The sequence below is a fragment of the Mustela nigripes genome, chromosome 16 (genome assembly GCF_022355385.1).
Source record: "Mustela nigripes isolate SB6536 chromosome 16, MUSNIG.SB6536, whole genome shotgun sequence".
Classification (NCBI taxonomy): Eukaryota; Metazoa; Chordata; class Mammalia; order Carnivora; family Mustelidae; genus Mustela; species Mustela nigripes.
Window position 1 is genome coordinate 45,699,963 of NC_081572.1, and position 17,175 is coordinate 45,717,137.

At 37.1% G+C, this 17,175-nt stretch overlaps 1 protein-coding gene across 1 annotated transcript in view; it reads left to right on the plus strand.

Moving 5' to 3' along the window:
* PAFAH1B1 (platelet activating factor acetylhydrolase 1b regulatory subunit 1) overlaps window positions 1-17,175 on the plus strand; it is a 98,066-nt gene that overhangs the window by 76,890 nt on the left and 4,001 nt on the right. Inside the window, exons 6-10 of the mRNA XM_059380904.1 lie at window positions 4,621-4,789; window positions 6,646-6,748; window positions 7,746-7,974; window positions 11,407-11,508; window positions 16,184-16,340. Of these exons, the coding sequence (XP_059236887.1) occupies window positions 4,621-4,789; window positions 6,646-6,748; window positions 7,746-7,974; window positions 11,407-11,508; window positions 16,184-16,340 (760 nt within the window). The remainder of the gene's footprint in view (window positions 1-4,620; window positions 4,790-6,645; window positions 6,749-7,745; window positions 7,975-11,406; window positions 11,509-16,183; window positions 16,341-17,175) is intronic.

Genomic DNA, 17,175 nt, shown 5'->3' on the forward strand with positions numbered 1-17,175 from the left:
TGTTGCTGTTTTTCAAGAATATGGAGACATGTATTTAAATTACTGATTTTATGATAGTCTTGTGTACTGTGAAACTGTACTGGTATCATGAGGCGTAAGGATGAATAGGTTTAAAACCTGGTCTTAATTATTGATTTTGCAGCAGTGATATAAAAGCATAAACAAAACTATCCATGTGCCATCTTAAACTATACTTACTGAGTAAACTTTATTTATTTATTTATTTATTAGTTTTTTTAAAATTATTTTTTTTATTTATTTATTTTTAAGATTTTATTTATTTGACAGAAGAGATCACAAGTAGGCAGAGAGGCAGGCAGAGAGAGAGGAGGAAGCAGGCTCCCTGCCGAGCAGAGAGCCTGATGCGGGGCTTGATCCCAGGACTCCGGGATCATGACCCGAGCCGAAGGCAGAGAGGCTTTATTTAACCCACTGAGCCACCCAGGCGCCCCTAAACTTTAAAATTTTACAAATCCAGGGGCGCCTGGGTGGCTCAGTGGGTCATGATTTCAGGGTCCTGGGATCGAGCCCCACATCGGGCTCTCTGCTCTGTGGGGAGCCTGCTTCCTCCTTTCTGCCTGCCTCTCTTCCTACTTGTGATCTGTCAAATAAATAAATAAAATCTTTAAAAAAAAATAAAATATTACAAATCCGGGCGCCTTGGCTGGCTTTCTTGGTAGAACATGCAACTCTTGATCTCAGGGTGGTGAATTCAAGCCCCATGTTGGGGCTTCGTTATTAAAGAAATAAAATAAAAGGTTACAATTCGAAGTGTTAAAATTTCTATGTATAATGATCATGCCATGTATCTTAGCAACTACTTAATAGTTCTCCCTTCCATTTACTCTTTATTTATTATGTGTACACGTCGTTGTTTCATTAATGAAAAACATTTGTGTTTAGGTTTTATTCTTTTTTAATTAAATTATTTTAGAAATAGGGTTCTTTGTTTCTGATTAATCATTTTTAATGATTTTAAGCCAGTTGTTTAGTTTATATGTGGAGGATTTATAGAATAGTTAATGCTCTTGGTTCAAGTCCTGACCCCATCACTCAAAATCAATGTGATCAAGGGCAGATTAACTTTTTGTGCTTCTCTTTCTTCAGATGTAAAATGAAGATAATTAATACTAACCTCTTAGGGCTTTTGGTAGGATTAAATGAGTTAATATGTGGAAACTACTTAAAACAGTACTGGCCAGATACTAAAGGAGTACTTACTTGTTGCCAGCAGTGTTTCAGTATGGTGAACAAATTTTCTTCCTTTGGACTTCTTCTTTTTTTTTTTTTTTTTTTTTTAAGATTTTATTTATTTATTTGACAGAGAGAGATCACAAGTAGGCAGAGAGGCAGGCAGAGAGAGAGCGAGAGGAGGAAGCACGCTCCCTGCTGAGCAGAGAGCCCAATGCAGGGCTCTATCCCAGGACCCTGAGATCATGACCTGAGCCGAAGGCAGAGGCTTTAACCCACTGAACCACCCTGGCGCCCCACTTTGGACTTTTTATACCATTTCCAGTCATCTACTGTCATAAATAATGTTCTGTTTAGTCTTACACATAAAGCTTTATTTCTCATTAAATTACTTCTGTGTATATTTTTTGCAATGAGAAGAATGGTTTTCTACTCTCCTTCCATACTTTTATTATTCAGTTTCAGTAAAACCTAGGTGATGGGGGCGCCCGGGTGCCCCTAAAGTCTGTATTTTTTGACCCAAAATGGTTTTTCACTAGCTGACCTAATATTGTAAAATGAGAAGAGATATTCTTTAATATTCAAAGATTTTCATTTATATAATGTTTTCTCTAATAATGAAAAATTTTAGAGGTACCTGGATGGCTTGGTCAAGTTGTCTGACTTCTGATTTTTGGCTAAGGTAATCATGATCTCAGGGTTGTAAGATTGAGGCCCCTCTTGGGCTCTGTGCTAGGCATGGAGCCTGCTTAAGATTCTCTCTCACTCTGCCCTTCTGCTCTCTGCCAAAAAATTAGCTAACAGTAGGAATTCCTTTAAGAAAAGATGTTTGCCCTAAAAGGCAGGGGGGTGGGGTGCGCAGCACGTTGTTGGCTCAGTGGGTGCAACATGCAATATTTGAGCCCCCCATTGGGTGTAGAGATTACTTAAAAATAAAATCTTAAAAAAAAAAAAAGTTTGCCAAATCTCGAATGGCATGGAAAAATACTTGTGAAAAGCAAAGAAAAAATGAGCATTTATTTTTATAATCAGACAAAAGGTAAATATCAAAAGAATAATACAATTAATTCTTGTTCTTGATACTTACAGACATTAAAATACTTTGTTCACCATTTATGAAGAGACAGTTCATTTTCTGGGTGTATTTTAGAGAAAATGCTATAGTGTTCTTTGATAAATGCATGGAAAGTTAACTGAAACTGAACTGCAAGATGATATCTTATTTGTAATATGTAAAATTTTCATCTGAACTCTTGGTATCGTTAGATACTAAATGGGACAAAAATCTTACAAAAAGGAAAACTACTAACCAGTATTATTCATGAACACATATGCAAAATTAATAAATTGTAAGCAAATTAAATTAAGCAGTTTATGAAAAGGTTAATTAATACGACCCAAGTAGGATTTATCCCAGAATGAAAGATTGGTTCCACAATCAGTGTGATACACCACATCAATGAAAAACATAATGGGTTCTGAAAAAGCATCTGACAAAATTCCAACATTCATTCATGATAATAGCTGTCAGCAAGCTAGGAATGGAGCTTCATTAAGTTGATAAAAGCTTAAAAGGTGTCTGGCATAATAATTAATGGTGGAAAACAATGCTTTTCCTCCTGAGATCAGAAACCAAAGACGTTGTGTTCAGTCTCAACTACTTATATTTCATGTTTGCAAAAGAGTGCCTTGTCAGTGCAGTAAGGCAGAAAAAGAAGTTAAAGGCATACAGATTGGAAAGGAAGAAATGAAACTCTTTACTTGTAGACAACATGGTCATCTATTTAGAAAGCCCAAAGAATCTACAAAAAAGCTACTAGAACTGTGGCTGAATTTAACAGAATCTCTGGATACAGGGTTACTATACAAAAGGTCATTGTATTTCTATAAAGTAGCAATGAATAATTTGAAAATTGAGATTTTAAAATGCCACAGAGTAGTATCAAAAACCCCAGAATACTTAAGGATAAATCTAACAAAATATGTGCAAAATTAGAAATCACTTTTATGTAGAAGTAGTTGAATATATGGTAAAAAAAAAAAAAAAATCTTGTTTATATTGAGAAGGGTATGTACGTTTTCTTTAAAAGAAAGTTTTTAGGGGTGCCTGGGTGGCTCAGTGGGTTAAAGCCTCTGCCTTCGGCTCAGGTCATGATCCCGGGGTCCTGGGATCGAGCCCCGAGTCAGGCTCTCTGCTCAGCAGGAAGCCTGCTTCTTCCTCTCTCTCTCTCTCTCTCTCCCTACCTCCCTCTTTGCCTACTTGTGATCTCTGTCTGTCAAATAAATAAATAAACATTTTTTAAAAGTTTTTTAGAAGATAGTTTATTTTTCTTAGTTGAGGTTTTTATGTAGTTGTGATCACGTGTAATTTTGTGTTCTTTTTAACTTAACATTATTTTATTACATCACAAGTTCCTTATAATCCCAGGTTTTATATCTACTTAGCCATTCCCCTAATGTTGGATATTTAGATTGTTTCCAAGTTTTCAAAATGCATTTTCTAAGTTTCTTTAAATTGGTTGATACATACCCTCCTACAAGTAAATTTGAACCTACTATAGGAAAAATGGAATCAATCTGATTTTAGAGAATGTAATTGGTGTCGGGTAAAGACTGAACTTTAGACTAGCATTTGACCACCAGTTGTTCTTGAGGTCTGTTTCTAATATTTATTCTTTTTTAATAAAGATTTTATTTGCCTATTTATTTATTTATTTGAAAGAGAGAGAGAGAATGAGAGAGAGCACGATCGAGGGGAAGAGCAGAGGGAGAGAGACAAGCATACTCCCCAGTGGGGGCTCAGTTCCACAACCCTGATATCAGGACCTGAGCCGAAATCAAGAATCGGATGCTTAACCAGCTGAGCCACCCAGGCATCCCTAATATTTATTCTTAATAGATTATTATGTCTTTTATCTTAGGAGAATTATCTTTAAAAAATGTGTTAATGACTTGGCCATTTTTGCATCAGAATGATATATGCTTTTGTTAATCTATTCATGGACAGTAGCCTCTTGTGAAGTCTTTCCTTCCTCTTAGATGTCTGAGCTCTGCTTGTCTGTTAGGATTGAGCACTCTTTATTGTGCTCTAATACTCTGCCTATAGATGCCTATCAACTGCCCCCAAAACTTTTGTCTTTAAATTTATTTGTTTACGTGTGTATTGTCTCCTGTCAGACTGGAAAGAGACTTTGTCTTTTGGCTTCATATACCTACTCACTAGCATAAAGTGTGTGGTAGATAATATGGTACTAGAAGTCTGTTTTCATAATTATAACTTCAGTTTTCTCTAGAGAAAAGACCAGTCTGTACTTGAAGATGTGCTGTTTCTAAGTCTCTCATTTGCTAGTACTGGTCTGCTGAGTGACTAATGTAAAATGAGAAAGAAGGGATAGGTTGATGTTAACTAAGTTTCTGGTCACTTGACAGGTGTGGGATTATGAGACTGGAGATTTTGAGCGAACTCTTAAGGGACATACAGACTCTGTACAGGATATTTCATTTGACCACAGTGGCAAGCTTCTGGCTTCCTGTTCTGCAGATATGACCATTAAACTATGGGATTTTCAGGGCTTTGAATGCATCAGAACCATGCACGGTAAGGGTAGTGGATAGTACTTTGATATTGATTTGTAACGTGACATTCCAGAGAAAAGAATATTAAACAATATTCTTTTTAATAGCGTGCAGGTCCCCTACATTTAATTCTTAATTGTATCAGTGGAAGAGTGTATGATGTAAATAACCCATGGAGAAACCACAGTAGTTGAATTGTTTCAGTTAAGAGGTTTTAAGTATCTCCTAGTACTGGTTTACATAAAATACTTAATTCGTTTTCAGGAATATTTTTGCATAAGAAAAACTCCTGGGACCTCTGTCTTCAAGAAAGAAAGAGAATGAAGTTATTGGGGATTTGTTTTGTTTTGTTTTGCTTTTCATTTTTCTCACTTGGGAAACTGAAGTCCAGAGCAAATAGGTATAGTAAAAGCTGGAACCTGGTATTTCTTGCTCACTCTAATTTTCCACATACACGATAGTCTCAATGTTAGGTTTTCCTGAGTCTTGTCCTAGAGACTATTCTCTGAGGCCGTTTGGCCTTGTGGAAAGAGCATGGGCTTTGGAATCAGATATCTGGGTTCCAATTCCTACTTGTTTACTTTTGACATTGGGAAGTTTCAGCTTCTTTCATCTGCAAGACAGAGATAATAATACCTGTCATAGGATTGTTGTGAGGATAAAATGAAATCATATACGTGAATCATCTTGGTTTAGTACCTGGCACATAGAAGGTGCCCACTTAAGGGTTTTTGTTTCTTTAAATATGATAAAATTTGAATATTTGGATTTTACATAAAGAACACATGCTATGTTGGTAATAAAAGAGTTTTTTTTTTTTAAATAGATAATCGTGATGTGATTACATAGAGTATAATTTGAAGGGTGTTTTTCCCCCAAATTAAGTGGGAAGCTTACCAGTTAAAGGAATTCTTTCATAAAAGAATGGAATCCTTTAGTAAAATCTAGTGTTTATGTTTCTTTGAGTAGCCTGGATCTTGTTGCTATGACTTTTTTTTTTTTTTTTTTTTTTTTTTTTGCTGTGACTTTTATGAAGAAGAAGGGGAGTGGGAGTTACAGGCTTCCAGTTATGGAATGAGGAAGTCAAGGGAATAGAAGGCACAGCATAAGGAATAGAGTTAATGATATTATACTGGTGTATGGTGGCAAATGGCAGGTACACTTGCAGTGAACATAGTAGCATGGTGTATAAACTTGCCAAATCACTGTATTTTACAACTGACACTAATGTAATGTGTGTCAACTATACTTAAATTTAAAATATTTTTTATAAAGGAGTTTTTTCCAATCATTGTATATTCCTTAAGCTAATGATATTTATGAGGATTCTCTCGAATTTTTTCCACAAAGGATAGCTGATTAGGAATGTGAATAATGCATATAGGATAATGCATTTTTATCCCCAGGGACATCAGCAACAAAAAAGGAAATTTTCAACCATTGTTTTAAATATGGAACCAAATCTCCATTTTTATTCTTCTTTCTCTTTAGCTTTGTAAGTCTTATTTCTAACATACATCTTAGGATATCAACCATGGAAATTTTTGTGTGTATCTAGTGTTCATATATAAATATACAGCATGTTAGTATATTCAGATGCTGATGATACTGATTCCTTGTAGTGTTAAAACAGTTGTACAGGTTGAAATTTAATAATAAATTGAGCTAGCCACTTAATTCATTATGAATTATTTTATTAAGTTGCTAATTCCTTGACTTGTGTATGTAAATCCAGCTTTCTTATCAAATTTATATAAAGCCCAGTGTATTTAAAGTTGCTGCGATATTTGAAATCCCACAGTGAAATCTCACAGTAAACTGAGGTTTAATTGCTCTTGGTTATATATTCTTAATACGTTGCTGTGTTCTGTGTTTTAGGCCATGACCACAATGTTTCTTCAGTAGCCATCATGCCCAATGGAGATCATATAGTGTCTGCCTCAAGGGATAAAACTATAAAAATGTGGGAAGTGCAAACCGGGTGAGTAGGTTTGGTTGAAAAGGTATCAGCTAAAGAGATATAAAACAAATAGCCAAAATGTGTTCTGAACCAATTATTTTGACTTTAACCCCAAATGATCATGGTGCTGGTTGTGTTTATATACTTTTATGAGGTTTTAATCTCTTAAATGTTTCCAATAAAGGAACAGGAAAATTAGAAACTTCCATGTCCTTGAGACCCATTTTCTATGCAATGGCTTTTTTTTTTTTTTTAAGGTTTTATTTATTTATTTGAGAGTGCAGAGTGTGAGAAAACAAGCATGTTTGGGGTGGGGCAGAGGGTGGACAGAGCGTAGGAGAGGGAGAAGCAGGCTCCTCACTGAGCAGGTAGCCAGACAAGACACAAGGATCCATCCCAGGACCCTGGGATCATGACGTGAGCCGAAGGCAGACGCTTAATCAGCTGAACCACCCAGGTGCCCCCAGTGGCTTATTTCTCTGTGGTCTTTTTTTAGGTGATTTCTCTGTGGGTTGAAATAAAACATAATAACATTTGTGGAGGTATTCCCTTATTAGGCTGAATTTGGTTGTGCTTAGAATGACACATGATTGTTACCATAAAACCTTAACGTACTACTAGTTTTACCCAGATTAGTAGAGAGTGTCTTTTTCCCAACAAGGCTATAAATATTTTTGTTCGGTTTATTGTGTGTGTTTCATTTTAGAAGATTTTATTTCTCTCTGTAATGTGTTGTAGCTTCTTCTATAATGTGTTGATTGGTTGTTTACCTTCTATAATGTGTTGATTGGTTACCTCCTTGATAATTCTCCCATCAGCACATTTTAATTGATAGTTTGATTTTCTGTCCTGTCTCCATCTTTTATTAACCATGAATATACATTTATTCTCTTGACTTGCCTGTGGTTACTCTAACTTGGTGCCAACCTCTTCATTCTAGTGCATGGCTAGTTTTATATTGCTTCTGGAAAGTGTCCCAATAATTGCCATTCATGTAAATTATTACTTATTTTGACAGCTACTGTGTGAAGACATTCACGGGACACAGAGAATGGGTACGTATGGTGCGGCCAAATCAGGACGGCACTCTGATAGCCAGCTGTTCCAATGATCAGACGGTGCGTGTATGGGTCGTAGCAACAAAGGAATGCAAGGCTGAGCTTCGAGAACATGAGCATGTGGTAGAATGTATTTCCTGGGCTCCAGAAAGCTCATACTCTTCCATCTCTGAAGCAACAGGATCTGAGGTATTTGATTTATATGTCATTTCATTATTTTATATAGCTGATATCAGAATCTTAGATAACTTTTTTGATTCTCAGATACAGGGCAGTTAATGCATTGACAAATCTGCATCCCAGAATTCTGTATCTTGAAAGTCTTTACTCTTTCGGACATGTGGAAGTTATTTATATTTTTAACCAGTGTTTATTGTTGTCAGCTGACCCTTGACTTGTGCTGGGGATGATAGATTCTCCTGTAAAAGTAGTCATTAAATTTATCAGAAATGCCATTGTTAGTATACCAATGCAAAGTAGAACTTTCGGGAGAGGTTAAAGTTATCTTTTAGAAGAATAACCTTTAATGAACATAATTATTTTATTTATAAATTTATGGTGGAATGCAGTTCAGTCTTTAAATACTAATTTTAAAGAATATTTCATGTGAAGGCCTCCTGATACTCTTAATAGAAGCACTAACTGAGTCTGGAGGTTTTTTTTTTAATCACCTTGTGCTCATCACAAGTGCATTCCTTAATACCCATTACTTATTTCATCTATCCTCCCACCTTCCTCCCCTCTGGTAACCATCGGTTTGTTCTCTAGAGTTAAGAGTCTGTTTCTTGGTTTGTTGCTTTCTCTCCCCCCCACCTTTGCTTATTTGTTTTGTTTCTTAAATTAAATCATACGGTATTTGTCTTTCTCTGACTTATTTCTTTATAGTGTTCTGACTTACATTCTGACTTATTTCATTATTCTCTCTAGTTCCATCCATATCATTGCAAATGGCAAGATTTCATCCCCCCGCCATTTTTTAGGGATGAATAATACTCCATTGTGTGTGTGTGAGCATCACATCTTTAGCCGTTCATCAGTTGATGGACACTTGGGTTGCTTTCATATCTTGGTTGTTCTAAATAATGGCACTATAAATAAAAGGGTGCATGTATCCTTTTGAGTTAGTGGGGTTTTTAAACTCTTGCAGTAAATACCCAGTAGTGCAATTGCTGGGTCATAGGGTAGTTCTATTTTTAACTTTTTGAGGAAGCTCCATACTGTTTTCCAGAGTGGCTGCACCAGTTTGCCTTCCCACCAACAGTGCAGGAGGGTTCACCTTTCTCCACATCCTCATGAACACCTGTTGTTTCTTGTATTAATTAATTTTAGCCATTCTGACAGGTGTGAGGCGATATCTCATTGTAGTTTTGATTTGCATTTCCCTGATGATGAGTAATGTTGAGCATCATGTGTTTCTTGGCCATGTGAATGTCTTCTTTGGAAAAATGTCTTTTCCTGTTTTCTGCCCATTTTTTAATTGGGTTTCTTTTTGGATATTGAGTTATGGAAGTTCTTTATATATTTTCAATACTATCAGGTATGTCATTTATAAATACCTTCTCCCATGTTATGGGGTGCCTCTTTGTTTTGATTGTTTTCTTTGCTATGCAGGAGGTTTTTACTTTGATGTATGTAGTCTCAGTAGTTTATTTTTGCTTTTGTTTCCTTACCTCAGGGAACCTATCTAGAGAAAAGTTGATAGAGCCAATGGCAGAGAAATTACTGCCAGTGCTCTCTTCTAAGATTTTTATGGTTTCAGGTCTCACACTTAGGTCTTCAGTCTAAGTGTGTGTGGTATAAGAAAGTAGTCCAGTTTCATTCTTTTGTATGTTGCTGTCCAGTTTGCCCAACACCATTTATGGAAAAGACTGTCTTTCCCATTGGATATTCTTCCCTGCTTTATCAAAGATTAATTGACCATATAACTGTGGTTTTATTTCTGGATTTTCTGTTCAATTCCATTGATCTATGTGTCTACTTTTGTGCCAGTACTATACTATTTTTTATTACTACAGCTTTGTAATGTAACTTGAAGTCTGAAATTGTGATGCTTCCAGCTTTGCTTTTCTTTTTCAAGATTGCTTTGGCTATTTGGGGTCTATTGTGGTTCCATACAAATTTTAGGATTGTTTGTTGTAGTTCTGTGAAAAATGCTGTTAGTATTTTTATAGGGATTGCATTAAATGTGTAGATTGCTTTGGGTAGTATAGGCATTTTACCAGTATTTGTTCTTCCAATCTGTGAGCATGTAATGTCTTCCCATTTCTTTGTGTGTTGTCTTCATTTCTTTCATCAGTGTTTTATAGTTTTCAGAGTATAGATCTTCCACTTCTTTGGTATCTTACTATTTTTGGTGCCTTTATAAATGGGATTGTTTTCTTAATTTCCCCTTCTGTAGCTTCATTATTGAATGCAGCAGATTTATGTATGGTGGCTTTGTATCCTGAGACTTTACTAATTTGCTTATTAATTACAGCAATTTTTTGGAGTCTTTTGGGTTTTCTAGTCTGTAGTTTCATTATATACATGGTTCTTAATTGGTACTTTTCATTATTTCAGTCTTTATGATTAATATCTTAAAAATAAGTTACAGAATATTATTTCTTTGAATAAATTGCAGAGCCAGAATTGACCACGTCTTTTATATAGACAGCCCTATGGGGAGTTTTGCTTTTGTTATCATACAGTGCAGTATTGGTTTCTAGGGTATAATTCAGTGATTCCTCACTTACATACAATACCCAGTGCTCCTCACAACAAGTACTTTCCTTAATTCCCATCATCCATGTGGCCCATCCCCCACCTCCCTCCTTCCCATCAACCCTATTTGTTCTCTGTCACTGAGTCACTTAAGGCTTGTTTCCCTCTATTGTGGATATTTTTAAATTACCTTCTAATAAAAGGACGGAGGAGAATCTTCCTCCTCAGTCCTCATCTCCCCACCTCCCATCCCCAAAAATTATTTTTACAAAATGAGGCTTCTATAGTAACTTTGTATTTTGGCTGAATGGTTGCATTTTCAGATTCTTTTTACTGCCCTCTGGTGGTGGCTACTTACCATGTCACAAATTTGATTCTGGCTGGACTTTGTATAGACTGAATTAAGTAGCTTTAAATTTTTTCTTGATTACAGGAGTCTTGAACAGAAACTGAATCGTAATCTTAGTAGAGATATTCTGTTTTCATATTATCTGTGTCTTTCCTATGTAAGAGCCTATGTATGTCAAAAGACCTGTGTATTTCAATACAGAAAAATATGAAGAGTAAGTCCTAGAGATCTAAAATACAGCATGGTGACTACAGTTAATAATACTGTGTCATATACCTGAAATTTGCTAAGAGGGTAAATCTTAAGTATTCTCACCTTAAAGAAAAATGTGTTCTCACTGCCTAAAAGGGGGGGGAGGAGTATTTATACAATGTGGTGGATATATTAATTAACCTGATTATGATGGTCATTTTATTATTTACATATATCTCAGAACATCAGATTGTGTGTAATAAACATATACAATATTTGTCCCCCAAAATCGCATTTTTATAAAAACTGGAAATGTAGATCATTTAAAGTCCTCACTCAACTTCTTACGTGGGAAACTTATTTTTGTATGTTTTCTATAGACTAAAAAAAGTGGCAAGCCTGGGCCATTCTTACTGTCTGGATCCAGAGACAAGACTATTAAGATGTGGGACGTCAGTACTGGCATGTGCCTTATGACCCTTGTAAGTTTGCATAATCTTACTGCTTCTTTTGTATCTTAACTATATTTATATATTTTTGGTTAGATGCCTTGTGATATCTTATTAAATAATCTGAAATATTACAAGCTTTATTTTTTTTTTAAGATTTTATTTATTTGACAGACAGAGATCACAAGTAGGCAGAGAGGCAAGCAGAGAGAGAGGGGAGAAAGCAGACTCCCTGCTGAGTAGAGAGCCTAATGCGGGGCTAGATCCCAGGACCCTGGGATCATGACCTGAGTCGAAGGCGGAGGCTTTAACCCACTGAGCCACCCAGGTGCCCCTTATTACAAGCTTTAAAAGAACTTCTTTATAAACACTATTTTTCTTTTTTTTTTTTTTTTAAGATTTTATTCATTTATTTGAAAGATGGAAGTCACAAGTAGTCAGAGAAGCAGGCAGAGAGAGAGAGGAGAGGGAGCAGGTTCTCTGCTGAGCAGAGAGCCTGACATGGGGCTTGATCCCAGGACCTTGGGATCATGCCCTGAGGCAAAGGCAGAGGCTTAACCCACTGAGCCACCCAGATGCCCCTAAACACGATTTTTCTTAAACTTTTTTAATTCTGTTGTTACAGTGATAGGAAAATTATTCCTGTAAAATGTCATGTTTATATAAAGGAATCTACAAAGCCAATTAATGCCAGGAGGGAGAGCCTAGCTCACCGTATCTTTATAATTATATATTTCCTATAGGAGATTATAATACACTCTTTTCTTATTTTTTTGAGAGAGAGAGCAAGCACAATTTGGAGGAGGGGAAGAGAAGGAGGGAGAAGTAGACTCCCTGCTGAGCAGGGAGCCTTAGCATGGGGCTGGATCCCAGGACCCCAAGATCATGACCTGAGCTGAAGGCAGGCACTTAACCATGGTACCCCTAGATTCATTCATTTTTTTTAAAAACTGTTTCTATATTTCATGGTATTTAATTTTAATATGAGTCCACTTAACTATTATCTGTTTGTTCACATGATCCAATTTATTTGGTTTATTTTACCTTTTTTTTTTTTTTTAAGATTTTATTTATTTATTTGACAGATCACAAGTAGACAGAGAGGCAGGCAGAGAGAGAGAGGAGGAAGCAGGCTCCCCGCTGAGCAGAGAGCCTTATGCGGGGCTCGATCCCAGGTCCTGGGATCTTGACCCAAGATGAAGGCAGAGGCTTTACCCACTGAGCCACCCAGGTGCTCCTATTTTACCATTCTGATGTTACTGTTGTTACCTAGCTTTATGACTTAGAAATGCTTGTTTCAATTTAGGAGCACCTAGAATTTGGTATACCTAAATGAGGATACCTAAATGAGGACACCTGGGTGGCTCAGTCGGTTTAGTGTCTGCCTCCTGCTCATGTCATGATGCTAGAGTCCTGGGATCGAGTCCATAGTGGATTCCCTGCTTAGTGGGGAGTCTGCTTCTCTCTCTCACTCTGCCCCTTCCCCTTGCTCATGCTCTCTCTCTCTCAAATAAATACAGTCTTTTTAAAAAAAGTATATATAGAGGTGCCTGAGTGGCTCAGTGGGTTAAGGCCTCTGCCTTCTGCTCAGGTCATGATCTCAGGGTCCTGGGATAGAGCCCCGCATCGGGCTCTCTGCTCAGCAGGGAGCCTGCTTCCTCCTTTCTCTCTCTGCCTGCCTCTCTGCCTACTTGTGATCTCTCTCTCTCTCTGTCAAATAAATAAATAAAATATTTTTTAAAATAATAAAAAATAAATAAAAATTAAAAGTATATATAAATGATAGTAAGCATTGTGAAGATTCTTCTTTGCCTAAGGAAGTTCTAAGGGAATCTATGGGCATTAATTCAGTAGCACCTTTTGTAATTGGGCATCCATGTTTGTTTTAGAGGTTTTTTTAGGTTGAAGTGATTGTCTCTCTGTAGGATACAATAGACACTTTGGAATTATAATCAAGAATTGATCAGAGGGACACTTGGATGGCTTAGTTGGTTAAGTGTCTGACCCTTGATCTCAGCTCAGGTCTTGATTTCCCAGTTGTGAGTTCAAGCCCCACACTGGGCTCCAAAAACAAAAATAAAAGGTTAGAAAGTTAAACTCTCCTGTAGTAGTATTTGGAGCTCAGATATGCTATATCACTATTTAGAAAGGTCATCTACATTTAAAATGAGAATGTGTGTATGGGACACCTGACTGGCTCAGTCAGTGGATCGTGGGGGCTCTTGATCTCAGGGTTGTGAGTTTGGGCCCCATATCGGATATAAAGATTGCTTGAAAAGAAAATCTTTTTAAAAAGAAAGAAGAAGGGGCTCCTGGGTGGCTCCGTGTGTTAAGCCTCTGCCTTCGGCTCAGGTCATGATCCCAAGGTCCTGGGATCAAGCCCTACATTGGGCCTTCTGCTTGGCAGGGAGCCTGCTTCTCCCGCTCCCTGCCTGCCTCTATCTCTGTTTATGATCTCTCTCTCTCTCTGTCAAAAAAATAAATCTTTAAGAAGAAAAAAAAAAAAAAAAAAAAAACAAAATCGCTGACCTCCCCCAGTAAAAACAAGTCACCTTATTTGCCACAAATGTTTTTGCTTTTTTTTTTTTTTGCTTTTGGGTTGTGGTTTTTTTTTTTTTTTTTTTTTAATTTAAGATTTTATTTATTTATTTGACACAGATCACAAGTAAGCAGAGGCAGGCCGGGTGGGGGGGGGAGCATGTCCCCTGCTGAGCAGAGAGCCCAATGTGGGATTCAATCCCAAGACCCTGAGATGACTTGAGCCGAAGGCAGAGGCTTAACCCACTGAGCCACCCAGGCGCCCCTGAAGGAGAGTACTTCTTACTGCTTTATTTTGGTGTAGCCCATGAAAATGTGATTCTTTTGTTGAGGTTTCTTTTCTTTTTTTTAAGATTATTTATTTATTTATTTGACAGGCAGAGATGACAAGTAAGCAGAAAGGCAAGCAAAGAGAGTGAGGGGGAAGAAGGCTCCCTGCCAAGCAGGGAACCCGATGGGGGGCTTGATCCCAGGACCCTGGGACCATGACCTGAGCCGAAGGCAGAGGCTTAACCCACGAGCCACCCAGGCGCCCCTTGTTGAGGTTTCTGTGTCTAGTGATTGGTGACTTTCATAGGTCACATTAATAGAAAAAGGTATTTTTTTAAAGATTTTATTTATTTGAGAGAGGGAGCACACACATGAGCCAGGGGTGGGAGGGCAAATGGGGAGGGAGAAGCAGATTTCCCCTCAGCAGGGAGCCCAATTCAGGGTTTGATCCCAGGACCCTGAGATCATGACCTGAGCCAAAGGCACCTGCTTAACCAGCTGAGCCACCCAGGCATCCCTAGAACAAAGGGTATATCACCTTGCTCATCTTTTTTTTTTATTTTGTTAACTCCCCTTTATTTGGTTCTTTTACAAAAGCAATATGGTTACTTATGTTGTAGAAAGATTAGAAATATACAGAAAAGGTAAAAAAAGAAAATAAATATCTCCCTTATATCACTTATAATACCTATTAAGTGTATTTTCTAGTCTAGGGCTGTCCAGTAAAACTTTCTGTGATGATGTTCTCTATCTGTAATGTCCAGATTTGTGGCTACCGGCCACATGCAGCTGTTGAGCTCTTGAAATGTGGCTAGTGAGATGGAAGGACTGAATTGCTAATAGTGTTAATGTTCGTTGGTGTTTTTTTTTTTTTTTTTTTTTTTTAAGGTTTCATTTATTTGACAGGGAGAGAAAGATCACAAGTAGGCAGAGCTGCTGAGCAAAGAGCCTGGTGTGGGGCTCAGTCCCAGGACCTTGGGACCATGACCTGAGCCAAGGGCAGATGGATAACCCACTGAGCCACCCAGACGCCCTGGTGTTAGTTAGTTTATATTTGAAAAGCTACATGTGACTAAATGGCTACGCTGTTGGACTGTGTAGTTCTAAGCTGTTTTCTTTAATTCCTGTGTAGATGAATATGGTAGAGATTTTATATGTAAAATTGGTAATCATATTGTACATATTTGTGGCAAACCTTTAACTTAGGAGGCATGTGACTCTGTTCATGTTATTAGATATTTTATCACTGATTACATACAGTGCTTTGATGAACAACTTTGTTGAATAAATCTCTGGGCCACTCTTAATTATTTCTTAGGGTAAATAGCAAGAACTGGAACTCCTAGGGTAGGTGATGTAGGTAGATGAATGGATGGATGGATATGCAGTAAATACCTGTGTATCCTTCACCTAGAGTCACCAGTTGCCAATGTTTTCTTTTCTGTTTGTGTGTATGTGTGTACATTTTGCTGAACAATTTGGGAGTTACTTGTAGATTCCATGACAGTAGTATCTCCTAAAAGTAAAGGTATTTGGTGTAACCACAATAACATGATCATACTCAAGAAACTTAACATTGGGGCACCTGGCTAACTCAGTCCGTAGAGCATCTGATTCTTGATCTCAGGGTCCTGAGTTCAAACCCCACATTGGGCGAACATTTTACATACATAATGGATAGTATGTATGTACAATTTACATACATAAAGATTCCTTTTAAAAAAAAAGATTAAAAAAAAGAGAGAGAGAGAGATTTGACATTATTCAGTTTCTCCAGTAATCCCAGTGGCTCTTTTTTGGCATTGACATTTTTTATTGTGCTTTGAGTAAAGACTATTTTTCTAGATGCTACTTAAATACTTTATCCCTTTATTAAATCAAATACCTTTTTGTTTTTAAGGTGGGTCATGATAACTGGGTACGTGGAGTTCTGTTCCATTCTGGGGGGAAGTTTATTTTGAGTTGTGCTGATGACAAGACCCTACGTGTGTGGGATTACAAGAACAAGCGATGCATGAAGACCCTCAATGCGCATGAACACTTTGTTACCTCCTTGGGTATGTATAAGTAATGAGGTTTCTAAGCAATTAGATTTTTGGAGTGCCAGATGTAAACAGTTTTATGTAATCATGTGGGATTTTCCAGGTAAGAAATGACTGTGCTTTCAGGACAGACTAGAGAAGACAGTTTAAAAACTTTGTGGATTCCTACCATTTGTTTTAAATTCTCCTTTCCTTAACTCTCTCTCTCCATCATCAGCCTTATAATAAAAAAAATTACTTTCTCCATGCACAACATTGGTTTTGGAAACTAGGATTGTGAAGAGGATGCTTACTAACCACTCTGATGGGTAATTTTCCTCCCCTACTAGTTTGTAAGTTTCTCAAAGTAAATTTTATTCCGCCTTTTTTCCTCTGACCAGGTGTATACTACCATGTACTGGGAACTCAGAATCGTATTTAAGTTTAATAAATATCCTCAGTGTTATCTGGACCTGAATCTAGAATTTAAAGTAGTGAATACAGTGAAATAAAATACACCTAGGGTTTGATGGATCTAATGATAAAAATAAAGCTAATGCCCACCTCGTAGGATTGTTACAAGAATTAAACATGAATATAAAGCATTAGTACCAAGCTTCAGTACTAATGGGGAACGTAGTAAGTTAATAGATACATTGAGGGTGCCCTTACTGTTTTCAGATTTGAGTGTTTATTCATCTTTAGTTGGGAGGGGGGTTTAATGAGGGAGGTATTTTTATCGAAGTTATTAACATAGGACTTAATCATTACATCTCAGCTTCCCTAAACCAGGGGTGGGTGTGTGGGTGTACATAGGGAAAAAAATGAGTATCACTGGCACTTGGACTTGCTTATTTTGTGGCTTGTTGAA